General features: G+C 53.4%; 1 protein-coding gene across 1 annotated transcript; it reads left to right on the top strand.

The window, feature by feature from the left end:
* Positions 1-655: 655 nt before the first annotated feature.
* BCL7A (BAF chromatin remodeling complex subunit BCL7A) lies at positions 656-20846 on the top strand (the record flags this gene model as incomplete). The annotated part of the gene is made up of 6 exons (XM_035016708.1): positions 656-690; positions 3100-3181; positions 6309-6405; positions 10275-10442; positions 17241-17362; positions 20555-20846. Coding segments are annotated over 6 exons (576 nt in total), but the record flags the coding sequence as incomplete, so codon positions are not given.
* Between the last annotated feature and the right edge of the window lie 576 nt (positions 20847-21422).

Here is a 21422-nt window from a genome sequence, read left to right as displayed (position 1 = left end):
TGTTGGCCACTTGTTTGCCACCCCAACTATAAAGTAGTAAGTACAGCTTGATTCCCTCACTGAGGGCCGGGGCTGCGTGTTCTGGGGTGATGGTTTGGGGAGCTCCATCATTTCCCTGAGCCCGTGTGTTGTCTTCCAAGGAGCTGCCGGCTTGAGGAGACACCCAGAGCCCACTGGTCATGTCTGTGAAATCGCTTCCTGTCCTCCCTGGTGCTTGCTCTGCCTCATTACCCACGTTCCAGGGCCTCGTCTCCCTGCGGGGCTCCTGGGCAGAGGGCAGTCCTGAGGTCCATTCCCGAGGTTGGGTTCTTAATGCTTTGCCCTATGTCCTAGAGCCCCTCAGTGTCCGGTAGAAGTGCAACCGAAGAAAGGTTTCTAATCCTTGGGGTGAGTTGGAGGGGACTCAGGCCAAGGGGTCACCAACTGGGGCAAAGGGGGGTACGAGAACCTGGCTGCAGTCTGCCCGTAGGTTGCAGGGCCCTCAACCACTCTGGGAGGCACGTGCAACTTGAGGGTCCATCTTGGCCGGCATGCAGGCTGCAAAGCCCAGACCTGACACGCTTTCTGCCTTGAGACACGTCCTGTGTTTTGCACGTCAGTTACTTTTGTTTTTGTTTTTGTTTTTAACACAACCAAACCTTGGATTTGCTGACCTACTGGGGCCCTGGCGAGGAAGCTGGTTGAGGGGCTGTGAGTAGTGAGCGCCTTTGGCCATTTGCGTGGGATGCTAGCAGTTTGTGTTTCTGTGTCCAGCTTCTGTAACCGATGTGCTCTGTGGAATGATTTTCTTAGTTTTTCACAGGAGACAGAATAGCAGAGTGGGCTCTAGTCGGAGCCTGTGTCCAGTCCTCGCTCTGCCTTGGGCTAGCTGTGTGACCATGAACTAGTTATGTAACCTCTCTGGACCTCTTGTTTCCCACCCATAAAATGGAGTGACAGTGGCTCCCCTCTCCTAGGCTTATTGGTCAGTCTTTGGGGGAGGGGGCTTGATTGTAAATAAAGCACTTGGCAGATGTAAGCTTCAGCACACAATGACTATTACTATTGTTGCTTTGTCACCAAGGTTGTTCCTTGGAATGCCCCGTCCCTTCCAGGTACCTTCTGATTATTCAGAATGGAGGTGGGGAAGGACACGGATTATGGGCTGTCCATTCTGCCTCCAAGATGTAGGAGATGGGTGGGTGGTGACTTAGATATGTGCCTTCATTTTATTCTTTCTGGGCTAAAAGGGGGCAGGAATGGGGGTGGGAGAAGCTGCTCCTAAAGCAGTGTGGCTTTGAATACTGGCCCCGGAGAGACAGACTTCACCTTCTCATGCCTCAGTTTCTTTATCTGTCAAATGGGGAGGGTGACTGTTCCTGCCACACAAGGTTATGGGAAGATTAGAGCAAATGTGTATGGGAGCTTAGCACATTGAAGACACTAGAAATAGTCCTAAAATAAGTAAAAGCCAGACTGTGGCTTCCTCCAGCAGGGAATCTGTAGGACCTGAACAGGCACAGTTTGGGGAATGGAGATTTCTGTGGTTTGGGTTAGCTGGTTTTGAGTGTGCTCAGGTGCCCCGAACCCTCTGTGGCAATTGAGTGCCAGGTGGCTGTAACGTGTCCCACCAGCCCCTGAAGGCCACCCCCCATGGAGGGAAGGCTGGTCAGGTACCTGCTAGCTCACAAACAGAGGTGCTCTTGCCACACATAAACTTTGGTTCTGGTGGAACTCTTGTCACTAAACTTGCTGGCGGCTTCTGGCAGCTCTGTCACCTGTCCTAGGTGTGCATCTGGGCCCGACATCCCACGGTGGGTTCCTTGAATTAAGCAGCCGAGAGAGATCCTTTGTGACCTCCCACTTCTCCTGAGATGGCAGAGCCTGGTGCCAGGAATGGGGACCCTAGAGTCCAAACTGCTTGGTTTGGAGTCCCAGCTTTCTTTCCGGGTGATTCCTCCGAGCCTCGATATTGTCAGGTACACAGCCTCTGGCTCTCATTCCCAGTGTTAGGGGCAAGAAGTGACTTGACCTGACCTGTAGACTGCAGGGGTCAGGGACCAAAGTTTGGAGGCTGTGGCAGGAATCTAGGGAATGATGGTGGCTTGGAACACAGTGGTGTGGAGGAGAGGGTGTTAATTATTATCCTTAATGAAAACCAGTCACCCCGTTTCCTTCTCCTGGCTTGTGATTTTTGTCCTTACCCATAAACCTGCTTCTAGTAGCGGGGGTCCCCGGATGCGGTCCCCCAAGGAGCTTAGGCTGTGGTGGGGGTGGGGGCAGGGACAGTGTGCAGATGTGGGTATTAGGAGGGAAGACCCAGAAACACATGCCTGTCTTGGAGCTGGGATGTGGGGTCTCAGGGCATCCTTCTGGCTGGCTGCTGTCCAGGCTGTGCTTCCCTGTTGAGGCCTGGGGACCACCCTTGGGCCAAGGCCACTAGGCATCCAGGTTTGCCCTTGTTCCCCTCCCTGCCCCGCCCGGCTACTCCAAATGGCGTTTGCCCCGAAGAGCACTGGGTGGTTATTCACGCTGTCTTCTCCTGCCTTCCTTCCTCTGACCTCAGAGGCATTGCGGGGAGGACAGGGTGAGTCTGTGGGTGCCCTTGGTGAAGCCCCCCTCAACCCCTGGGGAGGAAATGCCCTGCTGGCCTCAAGCCCTCCCTGCTGCCCAAGGGGTTGGGGTGGCCCAGTTCGCTGGCTCCGTGGAGATGGCAGCGTTGGGAGGCACGAAAGCTGGAGGACCCTGGGGCACAGTTCTCTTCATCCAGAGCAGTCCTCTTTAACGGCAGCCCCTCTGTCCGCCCAGTCTCACCAGGCACATCCTTCAAGGCATGGGGAAGCTTTTCACACATGCTGTCTCATGTAATCCTCATGACAGCCCAGAGACTGATGACCCTGTGTGGTCTAACAGACGGGGAAACAGAGGTGTAGATTGGTGAATGACTTGCCCAGCAGCCCCCAGCCACTAGATCTGGAGTGATCTGGAGCTCCTTCCCTTGACCCCAAGCTGAGCAGCCCCTGTGTCCCAGCTACTGCAAGGCCCATGTCCCCCACGAGGGGTGCGCAGGGTTCTGCCCCAGAAACCCCCTGGTAACGAGCTCTTCCTCATCTTCTGCAGGGAGAAGAAGTGGGTGACTGTGGGTGACACATCCCTGCGAATCTACAAGTGGGTCCCTGTGACAGAGCCAAAGGTGGACGATGTGAGTATGTGGGCCAAACCCCTGGGGTGGGGCCATCCATCCGTGCTCCCCACACTGCAGGTAGAAGGTGCTGTCCACCACTGCCCACCAGTGTGTGACCCTGGGGCCAAGGCCACCTGGGAAGCAGAAGGACCCAACTTATGGCTGGAGAGGCTGCTGCACCTGGGTCCTCCTCCTCACTCATAGTCCAGCCCCAGAGTTTGGCCCTCCGGGAGCTGGGAAGTGTCCCCTGCAAGTCATCTCTTCTGGGCTGAGAGCCCTATATTTTGCCAGTGGGGACATGCCTTAGTGCAGAGCTGTCCCCTCCCTGGGGCCCTGGGCACCCCGGTTTGGGTGTAGCGTACGCCCGGACAAGCAGACCCTCCCCCATCGTTGTCACTGCTCCGGAGCCCCCGACCATCTGCCAGGTCTGTCGAGTTGACCCTTTATCCCCTTTGTACAAGTGAGGACACAGGCTCAGAGAGGTGAAGCCACTTCCCCGGAATCACACAGCAAGTGCCGGGTCTGTTTGATTCCAGAACACATGCTCTCTTTGCTGTTGGAGAGCCTTCTGGTGGTTGGAGCTGCGGGCCACCCCAGAGCGACGCCAGAGCGAGAGGGCTTGGTGCATGGGAACACAGCCACGGCTGGGGCCCTGGGGTGGGGGGCGGGGGGGGCTCCAGCCACTAGAGGGAGCGTCAGCAGCCCTGCCTGGTGTGGGGGAGGGGCTGCGGAAGCTGCTGCCCCACATCGTGGGTAGTTTTTCAGCTTCGCGGCTCCTGGGCAAGTTTACCCCCAAAGACGCCAGGTCAGCTACTCTTATTTCCAGTCAGCATCCAGAATGCTCCCCCCTACAGACCTTGGCATGGACTGTCCTGCCCGGGGTACCTTCCCTATTCATGCGAACAATCCTCCCCCCCAGGAAGATGGCTCACGCTGAGCCACATGGATGGATGGCTCCATTTGCTTCTGGGGGGTCGTGGTCATGATTGCTGGGTTCCTAGGGGGCCATAAAGGCGAGGCTAAGCCTCCCCGCAGCTGTCTTCAGTTACCTGTCCCAGGTGTCCAGGCATGGCTGAGGCTCCATTCTTGACCCTGTGATCACAAGCTCGTCTCTGGGCAGGTTGGTGCTGGACGGAGAACGTCGGTGTGTGTCACCCTTTCTGGTTCTGGCCTGGGCTCCTGGAGCCCCCAGGGTTGCGTTCCTCGAGGCCCCAGGACCTAGCCCATCGCAGCCGTTGGTGCTGGCTGTCCCTGGAGGGGAGAGCAGGGTGCAGCCGGGTCCTGGAAGGCAGCTGCTGGCCCCGGCCCACGTCTGTGCCTTGCACATCATTAGGTGTTGTGTAAACGCCGGTTGCATTTGAGAAGACATGGTCCCTGCTCTCAAGGAATTTATAATCTCGTTGGGAAAGATAATTATAGAATAGCATGAAACAGACATCAGGGAAGTGCCAAAATGGATTGGGATCAAGGAGAAAGTGTAATATATGGGCTGCCAGGAAGGACAGGGCAGCTGCAGGCTGGGCAAAGAGGTAGAGGACAGGTGCCTCCCCGCCGCCGCCGTTAACCTATGATGTCAGACAGGTGACCCTAACTTGCTGGGCCCTCGTGCCCTCTTCCGTGCAGTGGGGTAACAATAGGCAGCTCCTGGGGTTTCTGCAGCAGAGTAAAGGCGGTATATCAAACAGAGAACTTAACCCAGCACGGCTGTGCAGACGGTGCTCGAAAATGCTAATTTGCCATTGTCTCTGAGCCATGAGGTACAGTACAGTATGATGTTTCCCCCACCCCCTTTCCCTCTAGGGCTGTGGGCCCCACCCCTGGCTGAGCATCCAGTCCCCTGGGAACCATGGAGAAATGCAGGTCCCTGGGCCCCACCCCAGACAGCTGAGTCGGAATCTCTGGTGGTTGTGGCCAGGAATCCGTATTGTGGAGGGGTAGCTTTTTATTTTTCTAAACACCCAATTACACCATGGTTGCGCCATTCCCCCCGCCCCTTTGGAACTCTAGCAAGTTTTTTCCTTTTAAATAGGGAAACCAATTTACAGAATTCAAGTATTACAAAACATTTTTTTTTCCATGAAGACAACTCACATGCCATAAAATTCACTCTTTCAAGGTATACAAGTTAGTGTTAGTGTATTCACTGTCATCTAGCCATCACTGCTGTAATTCCAGAACATTTTCGTTACCCCAAAAAGAAAGCTCACACCTGTTAGCCGTCACTCCCCCACTGGCTTCACGGTCCTGGAATCCACCAATCAACTTTCCATCTCTAGAGGTGTGCATATTCTTCAAATGCTGCTTTTTTCAAATATATATATATATCTTTTTGTAAATCTGCTTCCTGTCCCTGTGTACGCCCCCACGCCACCCAGCTCCTTTGGCTGGAGGCGACCAGCATTTGTTTATCCTTCCAGAGACAGTGCCCACAAACACACGTGTGGATAGACATTCGCGTGTCCTTTTCTTTCCGTGAATAGTGGCCTTCCCTTCCCATGTTCTGCACCTTCCTTTTATGCATCCTGGAGATGACTGAGATATTCTAATATGCTGATATTTCTGTAGATCATTCCACGTTAGTATATGAAGAGCTGTCTTATTCTCAGTAATTATTGCATTATGTTACGTGGAAAGAATGTGCTGTAATTTAACAACTCTTACCAGTGGACACAGGTCATTTCCAACATGATCCTATTCCATTTGTAAAAAAAAAAAAACCGAATGGAACTGCACACAAAGAGCATCCCCTTCACCATCCCTCCTCCTTGGGATCTCCCTCCTCACCTGGCCTTCTAGTATTTTGCCGGGAGTCAGCTGACTGCTGTAGGCAGCCGTGGGGCCTACAGATAGTGGGGGTGATCTGTGTCTTCTCTGTCCCTCACCCGGCATCACTGTTCCTGTTGGCATGCCTGCTGCTGCTGGCCCCCCACACAAGGCAGGATTATGCCCAGCCCCAGAATCCTCCCTTCGGCAGGTGAGGCCCCTAATGGGACGTGTTCAAATGCAGGCCAAGGAGAGCCCTCCGGAGACTTGCAGGCTCCAAGATGAACCGGCCAAATAAAATATTCATATCACCCCCCGGGGGCTTGCTCACGCATGCACACACAATGTGGTGACTCGGTGTCTGCTCCATTTTCTCCTCCAGAAGAACAAGAACAAGAAAAAGGGTAAAGATGAGAAGTGTGGCTCTGAGGTGACCACGCCGGAGAACAGCTCCTCCCCGGGGATGATGGACATGCACGGTGAGCTCTCCTGCCGGGTCCTGGGCTGCGGCAGAGCACTCAGCTTTTGTTCTCACCAGCAGGTTTGTTCACATTCCAGGCAAGGGTAGGAGGGCTGGGCAGCACCAGGAGGCCTTGGTGCCCAGGAGAAGCCTCAGCGGAGGAGAAACTCCTCTTCCCAGCACAGAGCCAAGAAACGTAAAACAAGAAACAAGCCAGAGACATAAAACAAGACCTTCTTGAGCCCAGTGACACAAACCTTACGGGGGACGGGGGGGGGTTGGGTGCGACCTGTCAGCCCTGTGTGCGCTCAGGAACTTTTTGTGGGTCTACGATCTTTTCCCCTCCTAGGCCTGACCTACCGTAAAATTGACGCCGTTTTCCATTTCCTATTTCTCTTTGGCTGCTGGGAAACTCCAGACTGGATTTCCACATCCCGTTAATCACTCTGGGACCCGGGGACCTGCGTTCCACAATGACATCCTCCCTTCCTTTGCTGTCTTACTTCAAAAGTTACAACCAGTGTCCCCCTGATGGAATCCAGGCTGGAGACCTGCATTAGCCAGTCTGCGGTTTTGACATTGCTCGCGCTGAGTTCCCATTTTACCTCGTTAATGGATAGGAAAGGCACACGTCATCAGGGTGTGGCTTCATGATCGGTATAGAGGTTCCATACAGCCATACAGCCGGCCCAGGTCAGGACGGAAACGTGCCTGGCCATCCCCCTGGTGTCCCCTCCCGGTTATCCCCACCCCTCCAAGGACTTCTGACCTGAGAGATTCAAACGTGAAATTTCTGCAACATCGAGTTTCCGATGTTTATAAACTAGGAAATCTGCATTTATGCCATACTTTGGGAAATCAGACCCAGAAACTCGGGGAGTGTGTTCCCCTCAAGGCAGCCATAGCTGTTCCTGCAGGAGACTGTGGTCACTCCGGGGCCACCTGCCTGGGCTGCCACTAGCAGAGCTGGTACCACTTGCCTTTTCCCATCTCTTGATCCCAGTTTCAACATCTTTGTCCTTTTGACCACCCAGGCCTTTTGTACAGCATGGTGGTATTGGATATATTGGACTGATCGCGTTTCTGCCCCTCTGGTTCCAGGGCTGTCCTGCTCTGGGGAAGGAGTGCCAGTGAACTTTCGCATTTGCCCAAACTGACCAGTCTGGAAAACACAGTCACAAGCTCTCAGGGCAGGGGGTCTTGCTTATTGCTGGGCTGGCTTCAGAAAGCACGGAGGGGTTTTGCTGACAGCTGACACGTCAGGAAAGCCCCTCACTGGCCATACAATCGCAGTTGAACACTGAACATGGAACACAAATGAACCAGGTATTGGAGCTGGGACGTGACCTGCCCCCCTGGCATTGCTTAGATCCCCACTCTCTTGGGATTTGAGAAGGCCCCTGCCTGGCTCACAGGTGAGAGCCTTTTAGAGCAGAGGATGAGATCCCACCTGGGTTCACATCTGGCTCCCTAGGACCCGCCCCCCCCAACCAGCTGTGTGATCCTCGGCTAGTTCCTTAACATGTAACCGTCAGATCTGTTTTCAGTCTGCCCAGTGGGAATGGTAATGCCCACTTCATAAGGTCCTTGTGAGTATTAAATAAGATAACCCCCTCAAAGCCCTTGGCATGTTAGTAGCTCACGTTTAAGGCTGTCACAATGCGCCAAAGCATCTTGTTAAGCCCATTTCATGCCTTACTTCATTCATCCTAAAAATAAGCCCCATTGTGCAGATTAGGAAATGAGGCCTCGGGGAGGTGGCACCCCAGGTTAGGAAGCTCACGGATGCCAGTGCTGGCCTTGAGGTCCTTTGGAGGCAGAATCTAAGTGTGTGGCCACCAGCCCAGGAGCCTCGCTCACCTTCTCAGTATCCTTTCCATTTTAGCACATGTGCAGCTGAGACCCTCCTCCAGCCGCAGGGCATAGATGTGTGCAAACGCAAGGAAAGATGTGGGCCTGGACAGGATTATCTGCAAGACTCCCAGTGGGATAGCGGGCATCTGCAGCCACCTCTTTCGAGTCTGAGATTCTATCAACATTGATTCGAATGTCAGGGTCACGTCGTTACCAGGTGACCAGGTTAGGCTCTGGCAACTAACTCGTTAAACATTAGTACTTGTTGTCATTAATTAACATAACTCCGTGCTGGGACTTGTGGGTCAGGCCTCTGCCTTTTACACATACGCACACATAGCTTGGTGTAGGAAGGAGGTTTAGATTCTCTTAAAAGGCAAATCAGGAGAGTGCGCTTTTTTTTTTTTAAGTCCCAGAATTCACAAGAGGATCTTTGTGTAATTAGTACACTTAGAATAAGATGCAGTTTACCTGGCCGGGACCGTGTGACTGCCTGGCGCTTCCTTGGCAGGTTGAGTTTGGAGTTGGGTGGAGCAGCTTGAGCAAGGGGTTCTGCCGCTCAGAGCCTCACTTTCCCCCTCTGGAAACGAGGGAGGTAACAGCACCTACCGGGCAGGTTGTCGGGAGGATGGAACAAGTGACTGTAAGTGTTTTTGCCCAGGTGTCAGCATGCAGTAGGGCCCAGGATGTGTGGATGTACTTCTCCGTGTCTCTTCCTTGCTCTGTGTTTCACAAAAGTGGCCTTGGTCCCAAGTGCACAGCATGGCCCAGAAAAGCAGTGCGGTGATAGTTTTGAAATCACCACTTGGATATCTGCAACGTAACATGATTCTCTGCACCTAAGACGGGGTCTAGCGCCAGGGGATACGTGCCCCCGGACCCCCAGCCCTGCCACCAGCTCAACGATGAATGCAGTGCTCAAATTACTTCTCTTTTTTTCTCTGTATTATGAAAAATTTCATAATTGAGAACAGTAGGAAGACTAGTGTGATGAACTTCATACACCTGTCACCTAGGTTTTCACTCACATGCCATGTTTGCCTCATCTTCTTTTTTTTTTTTAATATATTAAGTTTTTTAATTGAAATGCAGTTTACATAGAAAAACTGCACAGCTCTCGAGTGTTCAGTTCAGGGAATTCTGACAGTCGTAGGCAGCCTGTGCTGAACTGAAGTTTCCCTGCGTTGTGTTTTAAGTCCGCGGCTAAACCCTTCAGCACGCGTCACTAATAACATTTCTATATGCCTGCCGTGCTGTTTTCACTCCTAACATAAGTAACTATTACTCCGTCGTATCTTCTAAATCCCAGACTATATTCAAATTCCCCAGTTGTTCCAAAATGTCCCTTACGAGCTGGCACATTCAAAACAGAATCTAAATAATTTTCACATGTCCTTAATTTAGCTGTTAATTCTCTTAAATTTCTTTACAATAATTTTCCCTGCTTCTCTCTCCCTCTCTCTCCCTCCCACTCCCTCTCTCTCCCTCTCTCTCTCTCTTCTTTAATGGTTCTGACTTGAAGAGCCTGGGCCGATTGTCCTGTGGAATATCCTACTTTCCATTTACATGTTCTCTCCCCTTTATTTTGTATCAAGTGGAAGTTGGTCTAGACACTTGATGAGATCAGTGGGACATTTTTGGCAGTGCTGCCTCATGGACCATGCTTCAGCCCTCGTGTTGCCCCAGAGCCAGGTGCACAAATCTGGCCTCTTCACCCAGAATGAGGCCTCAGATCCCCCCCAAAGACTTGAAACATGAGAGACCACCGTGTGTCGCTGGCTGCCCCTCACCCCCACAGGATGGAGCCAGAGGGGGATGTTCAGGCAGGCTCACGGAAGCCTTCTCCTTGCAGGACATATGGAACGGCCCCAGGTGGCTCATCTCCAAGGTCTTGAGGGCGGGAAAGTGTCTCCTTCCCTGAGAGAGTGTCCTGTGGGGCTGCCGGCAGAGAGGCTTGGGGAGGCCGAGCCCCCAACCTGCCTTTCCTCAGTAGCTGGGGGATTTCACCCTGCGGTTCTCTTCCCCCCTGTGCAGATGATAACAGCAACCAGAGCTCCATAGCGGATGCCTCCCCGATCAAACAGGAGAACAGCAGTAACTCAAGCCCTGCTCCGGAGCCCAACTCAGCAGTGCCCGGCGAAGGCACTGACGCCAAGGTGGACGAGGCCCAGACCGACGGGAAGGAGCTCCCTGGGGTGGAAGGTATGTGCCCGCAGGGGCTGGGCCTTCGTGCAGTCGGTTGACAGGTCTCTAGGAGGTCCAGCCACATGTCAACCCCTAGAAGGTCACAGTAGAAGAAAGGTAATGCCTAGACTAGCTCATCTTCTTGTGGGGCAATTTAAAAATCCTACAGTCTGGTTTTGGGAAGGTAAGTTCCGTGGAAAACTATAATAAGAAAGAGGAATGGCGAGTCTTGGTGAATTATGGGGAATTTTCCATTTTAAATAGGGTGGCCAGGGAAGGCCTCACTGAGAAGGTGACATTAGAGCAGATTAGGCTAAAATTAGGTAAGGGAGCAAACCCTTTGGGAAAGGGGGAGAAAAGCACTGTGGGCAGAGGGAACGGGCAGCGCAAAGGCCCTGAGGCAGGAGTGTGCTTAGTGGCTGGGGAAGGGCGGATGAGGGGTTCACAAAGTGAGATGAGGTCAGAAGGGGCAGGACCTTGAGTGTGGGGGGCTCTTAGGCCAGTAAACAGACCCTTGCTTCTGTGCCAAGGGAGACAGGAGCCATTGGGACTGAGTGCCATGGTCTGGAGGGTCACTTTGGTTGCTGTGATTGAGAACAGATAGCAGGACTAAGGCAGTCATCCAGATGGAAGAGGGTGGCGACTGGTGTGACCAGAGTGGGAGCAGACGAGGTGGTAAGCAGCAGTCTGATTGTGGAGGACATATATGTACGTGGCTATGTATATGTTGGCTTATTTTTGTCTATGGTGAGATCTCTGGATTCTTTTTTTTTTTAACGTTTTATTTATTTATTTTGATGGAGAGAGGGAGAGACAGTGAGAGAGGGAACACAAGCAGGGGGAGTGGGAGAGGGAGAAGCAGGCTTCCTGCAGAGCAGGGAGCCCGACGCGGGGCTCGATCCCAGGACCCTGGGATCATGGCCTGAGCCGAAGGCAGACGCTTAACGACTGAGCCACCCAGGTGTCCCAATAAAATTTTTTTTATAAGATTTTATTTATTTATTTGACAGAGAGAAACACAGCGAGATAGGGAACACAAGCAGGGGGAGTGGGAGAGGGAGAAGCAGGCTTCCCGCCGAGCAGGGAGCCCGACGCGGGGCTCGATCCCAGGACCCTGGGATCATGACCTGAGCCGAAGGCAGACGCTTAACGACTGAGCCACCCAGGCATCCCGAGATCTCTGGATTCTTGCAGAAGAAAATTTTGAAACATACAGAAAAATAAATAGGGTACTCTCCCATATATGTCAGCTGAATTCGGCAGTTGTTGGTTTGTTTTGCTTTGTCTGTAAGTATTTGGGGGGGGAGGGCATTTGAAGGTAACTTACAAATCTTACAGCATTTCTTCCCTGAACCCTTCAGCACACATCTCTTAAAAATTAGAATGTTTTCTTACCTGATCACAGGTACTGTGTCATTACACTTAAAAAGATGGGTCTGTAGCTCTTGCTTGTCTGATATCGAGGTGTATTTTGAAGGTCCAAGAGGGAGTATGTGTTGACAGGTGGTACCTGGGCTGAGCGGGGACTGGAGGGTGACCCCTGGCACCTGAGGGGATGGCCTGGCCGGCATTTGTGAAGGGAGGAGAGGAGGAAGAGGGCTGGCCCGGGGTGGAGGCCAGGCTTCCCTGTGCTTGGGGAGGGACTGGATCAGGTCTTCTTGGGAGGAAGGCCTCTCTTTGCTGTGGCATCACTTTGAACCCCTTTCCATTTCCTTTGACACGCTTTGCCACACCTGCCCTGTGCGAGGCTGCTTCCTGCCCCCCAAGCACTCAGAGGGAAGCAGTGGGGGACGGACACCAAAACTGAGAATGAGACTCTGCAGAGGTCACAGTCAGACTAGATCCAGCGTGGGGCGTGTGGATGTGGCCACGGGCCTGGTGCTGTTTTTACTTTTAATTTGAATTGGATGTCAGAATTTTATTTATTTTTTTTTATAATTTTTTTTTTAAAGATTTTTTATTTATTTATTTGACAGAGAGAGGCACAGTGAGAGAGGGAACACAAGCAGGGGGAGTGAGAGAGGGAGAAGCAGGCTTCCCGCCGAGCAGGGAGCCCGATGCGGGGCTCGATCCCAGAACCCTGGGATCATGACCTGAGCCAAAGGCAGACGCTTAACGACTGAGCCACCCAGGCGCCCCGAATTGGATGTCAGAATTTTAAAATTAAACAATTTCACTTAAACAAGATTGATTTCCACCTTCTCTTGAGAAAATCAGAAGATTGGGCAATACTGGGTCCACTTTTCCATGGAGCAGCAACCAGTTAAAGCAGAGATGTGGTTGCCCTTCCAGGGAGGGTGGGTGAGCCTGCATTTGCTAGTTCCACACTCCCCGCCACTCCCTATTGTCTTCCTGACACTGAGGCCCAAGAGTCATGGCCCCATATCCCTCCATGATCACTGTTGCTTTCTTTATTACTCATTTAAAGGAAAAACTACGTTTTTTTTTTTAACCTATTTCTCTATCGGAAGTGGAAAAGTAAAAGTCTGAGAGGTTGGGAGAATCTGTATTTTTTTGAGGAACAGAAGAATATTCCTTCAGATTTTTTATTTCCTTACCTGTGTCTGAGTTGAACAGCCCCCATGACTCATTCACGGCACTGCCTGGCCCTTCAGGGGGCTTTTGAGTTCGTGATCAGTGCTGTGTTAGTAGGAAAAAGGAGCCCAGGGGCCTCAGGAAAGGCTTCCTGCTGTCTGACGTGGGTTCGAAGGCTGAGCGGGGATAGGAGGGAAATGAGCAGTGCAAGCAGAAGGGACCAGGGGCAGGGCCTGGGGACGTGTGGGGGACGGGGTGAGCCAGCCAGGCATGCAGTTCCCAGGTGCTCAGTGTGGCATCCCCTTTCTGAGCCGGATGCGAAGGCACTCATGCCAGGTAGGCCTGTGGGCAGGGCGGGGGGGCAGGTGACCCCACACACGGGGAATAACACAGGCGTCAGGACGAAGACTGGACGCCCCCCAGCCAGAGCCTCGAGTGTCCTCCCCGCCCCAGGAGGACCACTGTTGAGTCTAGTGTGGTGGCCCTAGAAGAATCTAGATGAGATTATAATCTCCTTTTTTTAGAATACTTCCCTTAACAATCACCATGGAGATTGTTCCATGTTAGGACGTACAGGTTTGTTTCATTCTCTTTACCAGCTTTGTACTGTTCAGTGGTACGAACATGTCATCATTTATTTAAATAGTCCCCACGTTGATAATCATACAGGTTTTTTCCCCACACACGATCCTGCAGAGAGTCTTGTCCACACATCTTTATCTGAAGGATGGAGGGACTGTGTATTTAGTCAGAGGTGCGGGCATTTAAAACTGGGGGAGATCCCACCATTTTCCTCCAGAGACGTGGTAGGCAAGGCTTGTCAACCTCAGCACGGCTGGCATTTGGGCCAGACGCGTCTCGCCTGCAGGGCCATCCTGTGTGTGGTGGGATGTTGAGAGGCCTCCCTGGCTTCTCCCCACGGCGGCCCCCAGCACCGTCCCGCTCCCGGGGCTCTGCGGGCAGTGGATGGCGGGACCAGGGGGCTGGGACCAGGGACAGGATGAGCCGTCACGTCTGGGCTGACACTCGCTAGCCGTATGGCCTTGGGCTGTCAGCGTCCCCTCCTGCGAGCCTTTCTGTTTCCTTATTTATAAAGTGAGACCGATGAAAGCTGCCTCCCTCATCCAGTCCCCGAAAGGAGTGGGGCGGAAAGGAAGCAAAAGTGCTCACCCGGGCCTGAGCCTGACGTGAGCGAGGGGAGGTCACGCACGCCTGCTGGGCCAGGTGTACACGCATCCTGGCTTCTTTCCCATCCTGCGTGCTTTCTCCCTCGTGTCTCCCATGTCTGGGGGCTGCATCTCCTTTGCCCTACAAGCCAGTTAAAGCTCAGTTGCAGAAACTGCTTCTTGGGTTGTTGCTTCCAGAATTGGCAACTACGACACCCCTCTCCCCTCCCTCCCCCCACTACCACCAAAAGCTTTACCCGTCCAGGCGGGAACTACACCGGGGTCCTCTTCTGACGACCCCAGGCCACTGGGCCCGCACAGTTGCCCAGCATTGCTCGAGGGAGGGGGTGCCTGCCGCTGTTGGGGGAGCCCCCATGGGAAAGGCATGAAGGCCTCCCAGGTGGGTCCGTGCAGCCTGCGGGTCGGGGTGGGTTAGTCACCAGCTGTTGACCTTGCTTTGAACTTGTTTACTGCTGAGTGAGTTCAGGGAATGACATAATGTCCAAACTCACTGGACTAAATTTAGGCCCTAGGAAAATAATTTCCCCTGGGTGAGTTCCAGCACCAGCACTAGGAGAATCAGGCCGCTGCACCGAGTCCTTGCACGCTCTGTGAGCTTTAAGGCCAGTTCCCGCTGAGCTCTCAGGCCGGGCAGGGGGTCAGCATGACTCTCGGGGTGGCTGGCCATGATTTCTGAACCTCCCTGTCCAGTCTGCAGAGCTCAGTGTTTCGGGCAGAGAGGGGAGGCCAGGGGAGGCCAGAGGAGGGCAATAACAATTCAAAGTTTGCTAAAGCAAACGTCTGTTACGAACTAGAACATAACATTAACGTGGATTTCTTCCCTTTTTAAAAAACTGAGATGAAATTCACCTTTGTCCAGTTCCAAAACATTTCCATCGCCCCCAAAGGAAACTCTGTACCCATAAACTGTCACTCCCCCCTTCCCCCTCACCCTAACCCCTGGCAGCTGCCAGTCTGATTTCTGTCTGTATGGATTCACCTGTTCTGAATGTTTCATATAAGTGGCGTGTAATATGTGGCCTTTTGTGTCTGGTTTCTTTCACTCGGGATCATGTTTTCGAGGTTCCTCCACCTGATAGCAGGTGCCATTCCTTCCCTCCTATCTGTGACTCAGTAATACTTTGCTGTGTGGATTGCGTGGATGCACCACGTTTTGTCGTTTGATTCATTTGTTAATTTACATTTGGGCTGTTTCCATCTTTTGGCTGTTAGGAATAGTACTGCCGTGAACATTCATGTACACATACCAGTTTGAGGACCTATTTCCTCTTCCTTTGGGTCTCTACCTAGTGGTGGAGGAACTGGGTAGTACAGGGATTCCGTGTTTGACTTAACAGAGGCTCCTGGCTGGATCCGTTGGTCGGTAGAGCGTGTGACTCTTGGTCGTGAGTCGGAATCCCACATTGGGTGTAGAAATTACTTAAATAAAATTTTTTAAAAAGTACAACAAAATATTAAAGAACTGGCAGGTTGATGGGGAGTGTGGTCCTATGCCCTGGTAGTTTCTCCCCCCTGGGGTTATTTTGTTACTTGAGTACTTCCCCTGCGCTTTCCCCTGTCCCTTTAAGTCCTCACCGAGACTCCACAGCGTGGCTATTGTCAGCCGGGATGACTTTTAGGGCTCCCAGAGGAAACAAGTGGCAGAGGCATGATGGGAACTCAGGTCTATTTCTAGACCCTGGGTCCTCCCAGGTACCAGGTTGTAGGCAGAGCCCAGCCCTGGAGAGGGCGGACCCCTGAGCCTCCCCACGGCAGCAGGAACACCCAAGCTCAGGCCCTGGCAGGGTGGTGGGTCTCCGGGTGCTGCCCTCAGGATATCCGGGCTGCTGGTTTGGGGAGGCAGAGTATGTGTTAAGAGCAGCTCACCTGGGATGGACATGCTGGGAGGACAGGCTCCTTGGGAGAGGGGGTCTTCCACCTCCTTCCTGCCCTGCTCCCCAGCCCTCTGCTCCCCACTGGCTTCAGGCCATGGAGTGCTGCCGACTTGCGTGCTCGCTTTAAAACTTAAGCCTGGAGATATATATATATATATATATATTTTTTTTTTTTTTCTTTTCTGCCTCAGAAACCCCAGAAAGGGTGGCATTCTTGAGTCTTCTAGTGCCCTTTGAAAAAATCAGGGTGACGGTTGTTGTTGGGGCCTTGAGTGCAAGCCGAGTGGGGCCCTGGGCAAGATGCTGCTCCCACTGTGAGCCCTGTGGCTCGGTGCCCAAAATAACCTCCTCTCCCACAGCCGCACCGCCTCGCCTCGTGCAGCCGGCTACGGCCTGCAACCCCCTTCTGCTAAAGGACTGCGCTGGGGAGGGGAGCAGGGAGACCTGTGCATAAGAAACAGCCCAAATCATTGGCAAAACAGGATTCATAAATAAGTGATTGCTGGATGGAAGCCGTGCAGCCATCTTGTACACTCTTGTATTCAGAGAATTTTTAAAGACATGAAAAATTTTTCCAAAATTCTGTGTGATCTCTTTTTGGGGAGAGCAGAGAATTATATGCATGAAGGGGGGGGAACATCTGGAGAGATGAAAATAAATCCTCTGAAATGTTAGTGGGTTGGTAGTTGTGGGTGGGGTGAGGTAATCAGTGATTCTGACTTTATTTTTTCCCGTATTTTCTGTTTCTGTGCAATCATCAGTCATTGCTCTGATGGTCAGGAAAACACCCACATTATTAAGAGAAATGTCTACAAAGGGGCAGTTCCCTCGGCCGGCTCCCCAGGTGGAGAACGCAGGCTCTGGAATGGAAAAGGGAGGAGTCAGCAGCCATGATGGTTGGGGCGCGTTGTGCCCACCAGAGGGCGCCAGGTGCACGCGGCACAAAGCGTGTAGCATTCCCTAAGATGTCCTCTTAGGGCACATGGCAGGTAGCGGGTGTGCAGGCAAGGGTTGGAGGCCCCGGGGCCAGCGTGGGGCCTGGCCGCTTCAGACAAGCTGACGAAAAACTAAGAGGCTTCCCAAGCGCCCCAACTCACTGCAGGCCCGACAGACCGCCTGGCCGCAAAACTCCCCAGTTCCAGGTATTTTTAGTAATGGGTCCATCTGGCTCCACATCTCACGTGTCTGAAAACAGCTTCTGTCATCTTGCTTTCCCTCAGATGCTTCTGACGAGCAGAATTCGCAGTCTTCAATGGAAAACTCGATGAACAGTTCAGAGAAAGGTGAACGGCAGCCATCTGGAGACGCGGGTCTAGCTGCAGAGATGTCCGCAATCTCTCAGGTACCTCGATCGAGGTCTCAGAGGGGCAGCCAGATCAGCCGGGAGCCCGTTGGGGTGTCGGGGGTACGTTGAAAGGGGTTTCGTTACTTTGTTTTGTGGTCTTCTCCTCGGAAGATTGGCACTTCCCTGCATTCACTGAGCGGGAGTCGTGAGTGTCCTGGGGCCCAGCCCTCAGGGAGGAGGGTGTAGGAAGAGGAGGCGGCCTTTATCCCAGTCTTGGCTTTGTCACTTTGTTTACTCAGGTCCACAAAAGCCTTGCCTGCTCTAGTGACCCCAAGCCAACTTCCTTTAGTGCGGGGACGATAAGTCTTCAGGATCCGAAATGCCGGATGAATCATCCTTTGGAATTTTGCAGCTGACCACACCGCCCCCTTGCTTGGACCCTGTTCGGGGTCATCCCTGTTTGTCAGCATCTGGTCCGAATCCGTGCAGGAGCAGGTGGCCAGTGGCTAGGAACAAACATCCTGGGTTCGAATCCCCGCTCCTTCGCTTAGCGTAACCGAGCCTCCTTGTCCGCAGCTACCAGAATGGGATCACAGAAGTGTCTTGGGGCCAGGGCGCAGATGGGATGAGAGAATGTGGCGAACACACTCGGTGTGGAGCTGGACACGGGAATGCCTCAGATGCCGTCACTGTGATTTTTCACTGTCAACCCTCTGTGCCCACCTAAGCTGAGTGGGGACTCCGAGGTATCAGAACTTGAACTAATAAAACTACTCTCCAGTACCTCTGGAGGAAGTAGCAGCAGAAAGATCGGACGGGGCCAGGGTGCAGCAGCACTTGGTCTGCGCTTTGCAGGACCGTAAGCCAGGCCTCCCCCAAGGGGAAGTGCCTCCTGGACTCTAATGTCTATATCCCCTTGGATCTGCAGCCCCCTCCTCCTGCAGAACACACCTCCGAATGCCCAAAGACACAGAAGGAGTGTTGATGGGAGATGTGAGCCATGACCTAAGTTTGCCGAAAGGGGACTGGTTCAATTAATCGGGGGTCATGGATAAGACAGACTGGTATGGAGCTGTTAAAAAGAGTGTGGCTGATCCAGGTACAGACAGAAAGAAATATCCTCCCGATGTGAAATGAGAAAAGCAAGACCTAGAACCTCAGGCATAGCTGGAGCCCATTAGATTAAAAATCAAAGCCTCCTGAACAGTGTGTAAAACCAGAATGTCTGCTGGGGTCTCCTGGCCTTCTGAACTCAGTGGAGGAAAGGTTAGCTTGAACCTTTGATCCGTACCCTGGGGGCATCTAGTGCTCTTCTCCCTCCCGCCCCTCCCCCCACCCAGATGTCTGAAAGGTGCAGGGGTCTTCCATTCTCACAAGCCCCCCACCTCCACTGCCATTTCCAGGGGACCCAGACCTGGAATGAGGCCTCTTCCACTGTTCTCAGGCACACACGGACACAGACTCATCCACAGAGCTCCGAGGTTTGTGAGCAAGGTGGAGGATGCATTACAATTAAGCAAGCAACCAGACACGGACATTTGGTCGTTCCTGTGTTTAAAAAAAAAAAAAGCTTCCCCAACCTCCCGACAGGAGCAGTACTTTGACTCTTCTCCCCTGTTCGGCTATCCTTAGCTCGTGGCTCCTCTCTTTTGCTCCCTTTTCCCTTTCTCGTCCACTCCCAAGCTCACATGCTGTCCTCCCATCCAACTGTTCTGCAGAACCAAAGAACCTTCTCCCCAAGGGGACCCAGGGGATCCTCTGAAGGCACAGTACCTGCTTTTTCTGGTTATGTCTGTATCGGGCTTTTATTGCTTTCAGAATGAGAACCAGGGGGAACACAGAGGCAGCTCTTTCGGCCTCCCTGCGGTGCGCGCTCTCAGGGTCTGCCACGTGAAACTCCCACACAGCCCACCTCAGGGCCTGGGGGCTCCATTCAACATACGTTGTGCACCCACTGTGGACTGGGTGCTCTGTCAGATACTAGGGACCCAGAGTGAGCTGGAGATGGGGTCCCTCCCTGCCCGCAGGGGACTCACCATGACACAGGGCACCTCAGGCACGACCGGATTACAAGGTCACAGCGCGTGCTGCAGAAGAACCCGAACGGGGCTGCAAGGAGACCTGACGGTAGAGCATTCTTTGGACTCTGGCGTAGGCAGAGAAACGGGCGGTGAGCGGGAATTTGAAGGCTGAGAAACTAGGGCCACGAGCGCAGGCTTTCTGGGCTGGGCCTGGAGACAGGAGTGAGCCTGAGGAACAAAAGGGGAGGCCATGGTGGCTGGGGCCTAGCGGACAAGGAAGAGAACAGCCAGACGAGGCACAGGTGGGCCTGGGCTGGGTGCTGGGCCTTCTCAGCCTGGTAGGGAGTCGGGATCTTGCTCTGGAGTCAGTGGGAAAGTATCAGCAGGTTTTATGTCCTGTGTGTGATTGCTGTTTTGGGATTTCTTGGACTGTGTGGAAGGCTGCGTAGGGAGACCGCGGAGCAGGATGCCGCTTTGTCTGGGCAGGTGATGGGTGCAGGTGCAGACTGTGTGAGCGTGGCAGCGGGTGGAGGGGAGAGGTGGGCAGGCCCAGGGGTATTTGGAGATGGAGTTGGTGTGACTAATAGGTGGGGTGTGAGCTTGATCCTGAGCAGGTGTGGTGTCGACAGACTTGGGGGGCCGGGCAAGGTGGGTAGTCATCAGCTGGTCTCGGGCGATGGGTCAGGTTGGAGATGCCTGAGTGGGAAAGTCAGAGTGGGGGGGTGAATGCCGGACCTTTCTGCGCCGTGGGACTTGGGAATGTGGTCACAACTACGGCCCTTTTCCTCAGAATAACACACATGTGCGTTCAGCAAACTCTGAGTATCAGGAGGAGCCATTGACCACATGGCAAGGTCAGACGAGGTCTTTGAGCTTGGAGAGGGCGACGTGGAGGTTGTGCACAAATGATTACCCTGGCGATTAATGACAGATTGGAAGGCTGATAATGGGGAGACCCTCCCTGGCTGGTGTGGGGCAGGGGACGGGGGAGCTCAGAGGCACAGGGGGCAGTGTGCTTGGGAGACCCGGAGGGAAACCACCGTGGCGGGGACAGGCGGGGCCCAGGTGACATGGGGCTTGGTGAACGTGGGCCGCGGGGTCAGAACTGCGGGCTTGAACCACAGAGGCCGGTCCTCTGTTTCTTCCTGGGTTGACCTTCAACCTCACGGCTGGCCTAAACTGCCTTCCTGGTGTGGTAACCTGTGTCCTCTTTTCTTCTTCCCCCAAGGATTTGGAAGGAGTGCCGCCCTCGAAGAAGATGAAACTGGAGGCCTCGCAACAGAACTCTGAAGAGATGTAGACAGTACGTTCAGTCCTGCTGTCCATGTTTCAGGGGAGATCCATCTGCAGGCTGAATCCTAGAACAACTTCACCTGAGCAGTTCCTCTCGGGTGCAGACAGGACTACTAACTTTCCAAGTTTACCAAGTGCAAATCCAAGAAAACCCAGAACAGCGTAACTTCTCAGACACTGAAGAACTTTCTGCTGTGAAGCAAAACACTCGAGTGTTGAAGGGACTGTCCTTGGGAAGGCGGGGTCGACAGCTCAGGAGTGTCTGCACACTGTCTCTGAAGCCAAGATTACATTTGTGTTGCTGCTGTATTGTTTTGTGTCCCCCCCCCCCACTTCTCTATTTAACGATATAAGCTATTCGAGGGTGGTACCGATCAGGGAATCGGTTTTCGTCGGGGCTTTTCACTGTTCGCCCGATTCCTTCCGCTTTCTTTTTTTGTGCCTTGTGCCCTTGAGGTGACCTCTGGCATGTTTTCCTGGTTGTTTTGCATCTCCCTTTGCAAAGTGCCCTCGGTTTTGTCCAGGCAGCTGGCGCCCCCGTCCTCACACCTCTCTCCTCCCTAACCCGGGACTTCAGCTGGAGCGGAACAGGCAGGGAGGAGGGGGACCCGAGGCCTCTCAAGAGCAGGACCTCCTTGGCCGCCTGATCTGCAGCTGCAGGGGCGTCGGGCAAGCCCTGGGCCCTGGGTCCAAGGTCCGAGGAGCCTCGGATGTCGGGGCACTGCCGCCGAGGGCTGGCCTCCGGATGTGCTCTCTCACTTCCTCGGGGCATCTGGGGCTGGTATTTCCAAGGCCACCATGGT

Source organism: Mirounga leonina, unplaced genomic scaffold (assembly GCF_011800145.1).
Source record: "Mirounga leonina isolate KUSES-001 unplaced genomic scaffold, KU_Mleo_1.0 Mir_171, whole genome shotgun sequence".
Taxonomy (NCBI): Eukaryota; Metazoa; Chordata; class Mammalia; order Carnivora; family Phocidae; genus Mirounga; species Mirounga leonina.
Note: the sequence above shows the minus strand (reverse complement) of the source record. Positions and strands in the feature narration are given on the sequence as shown.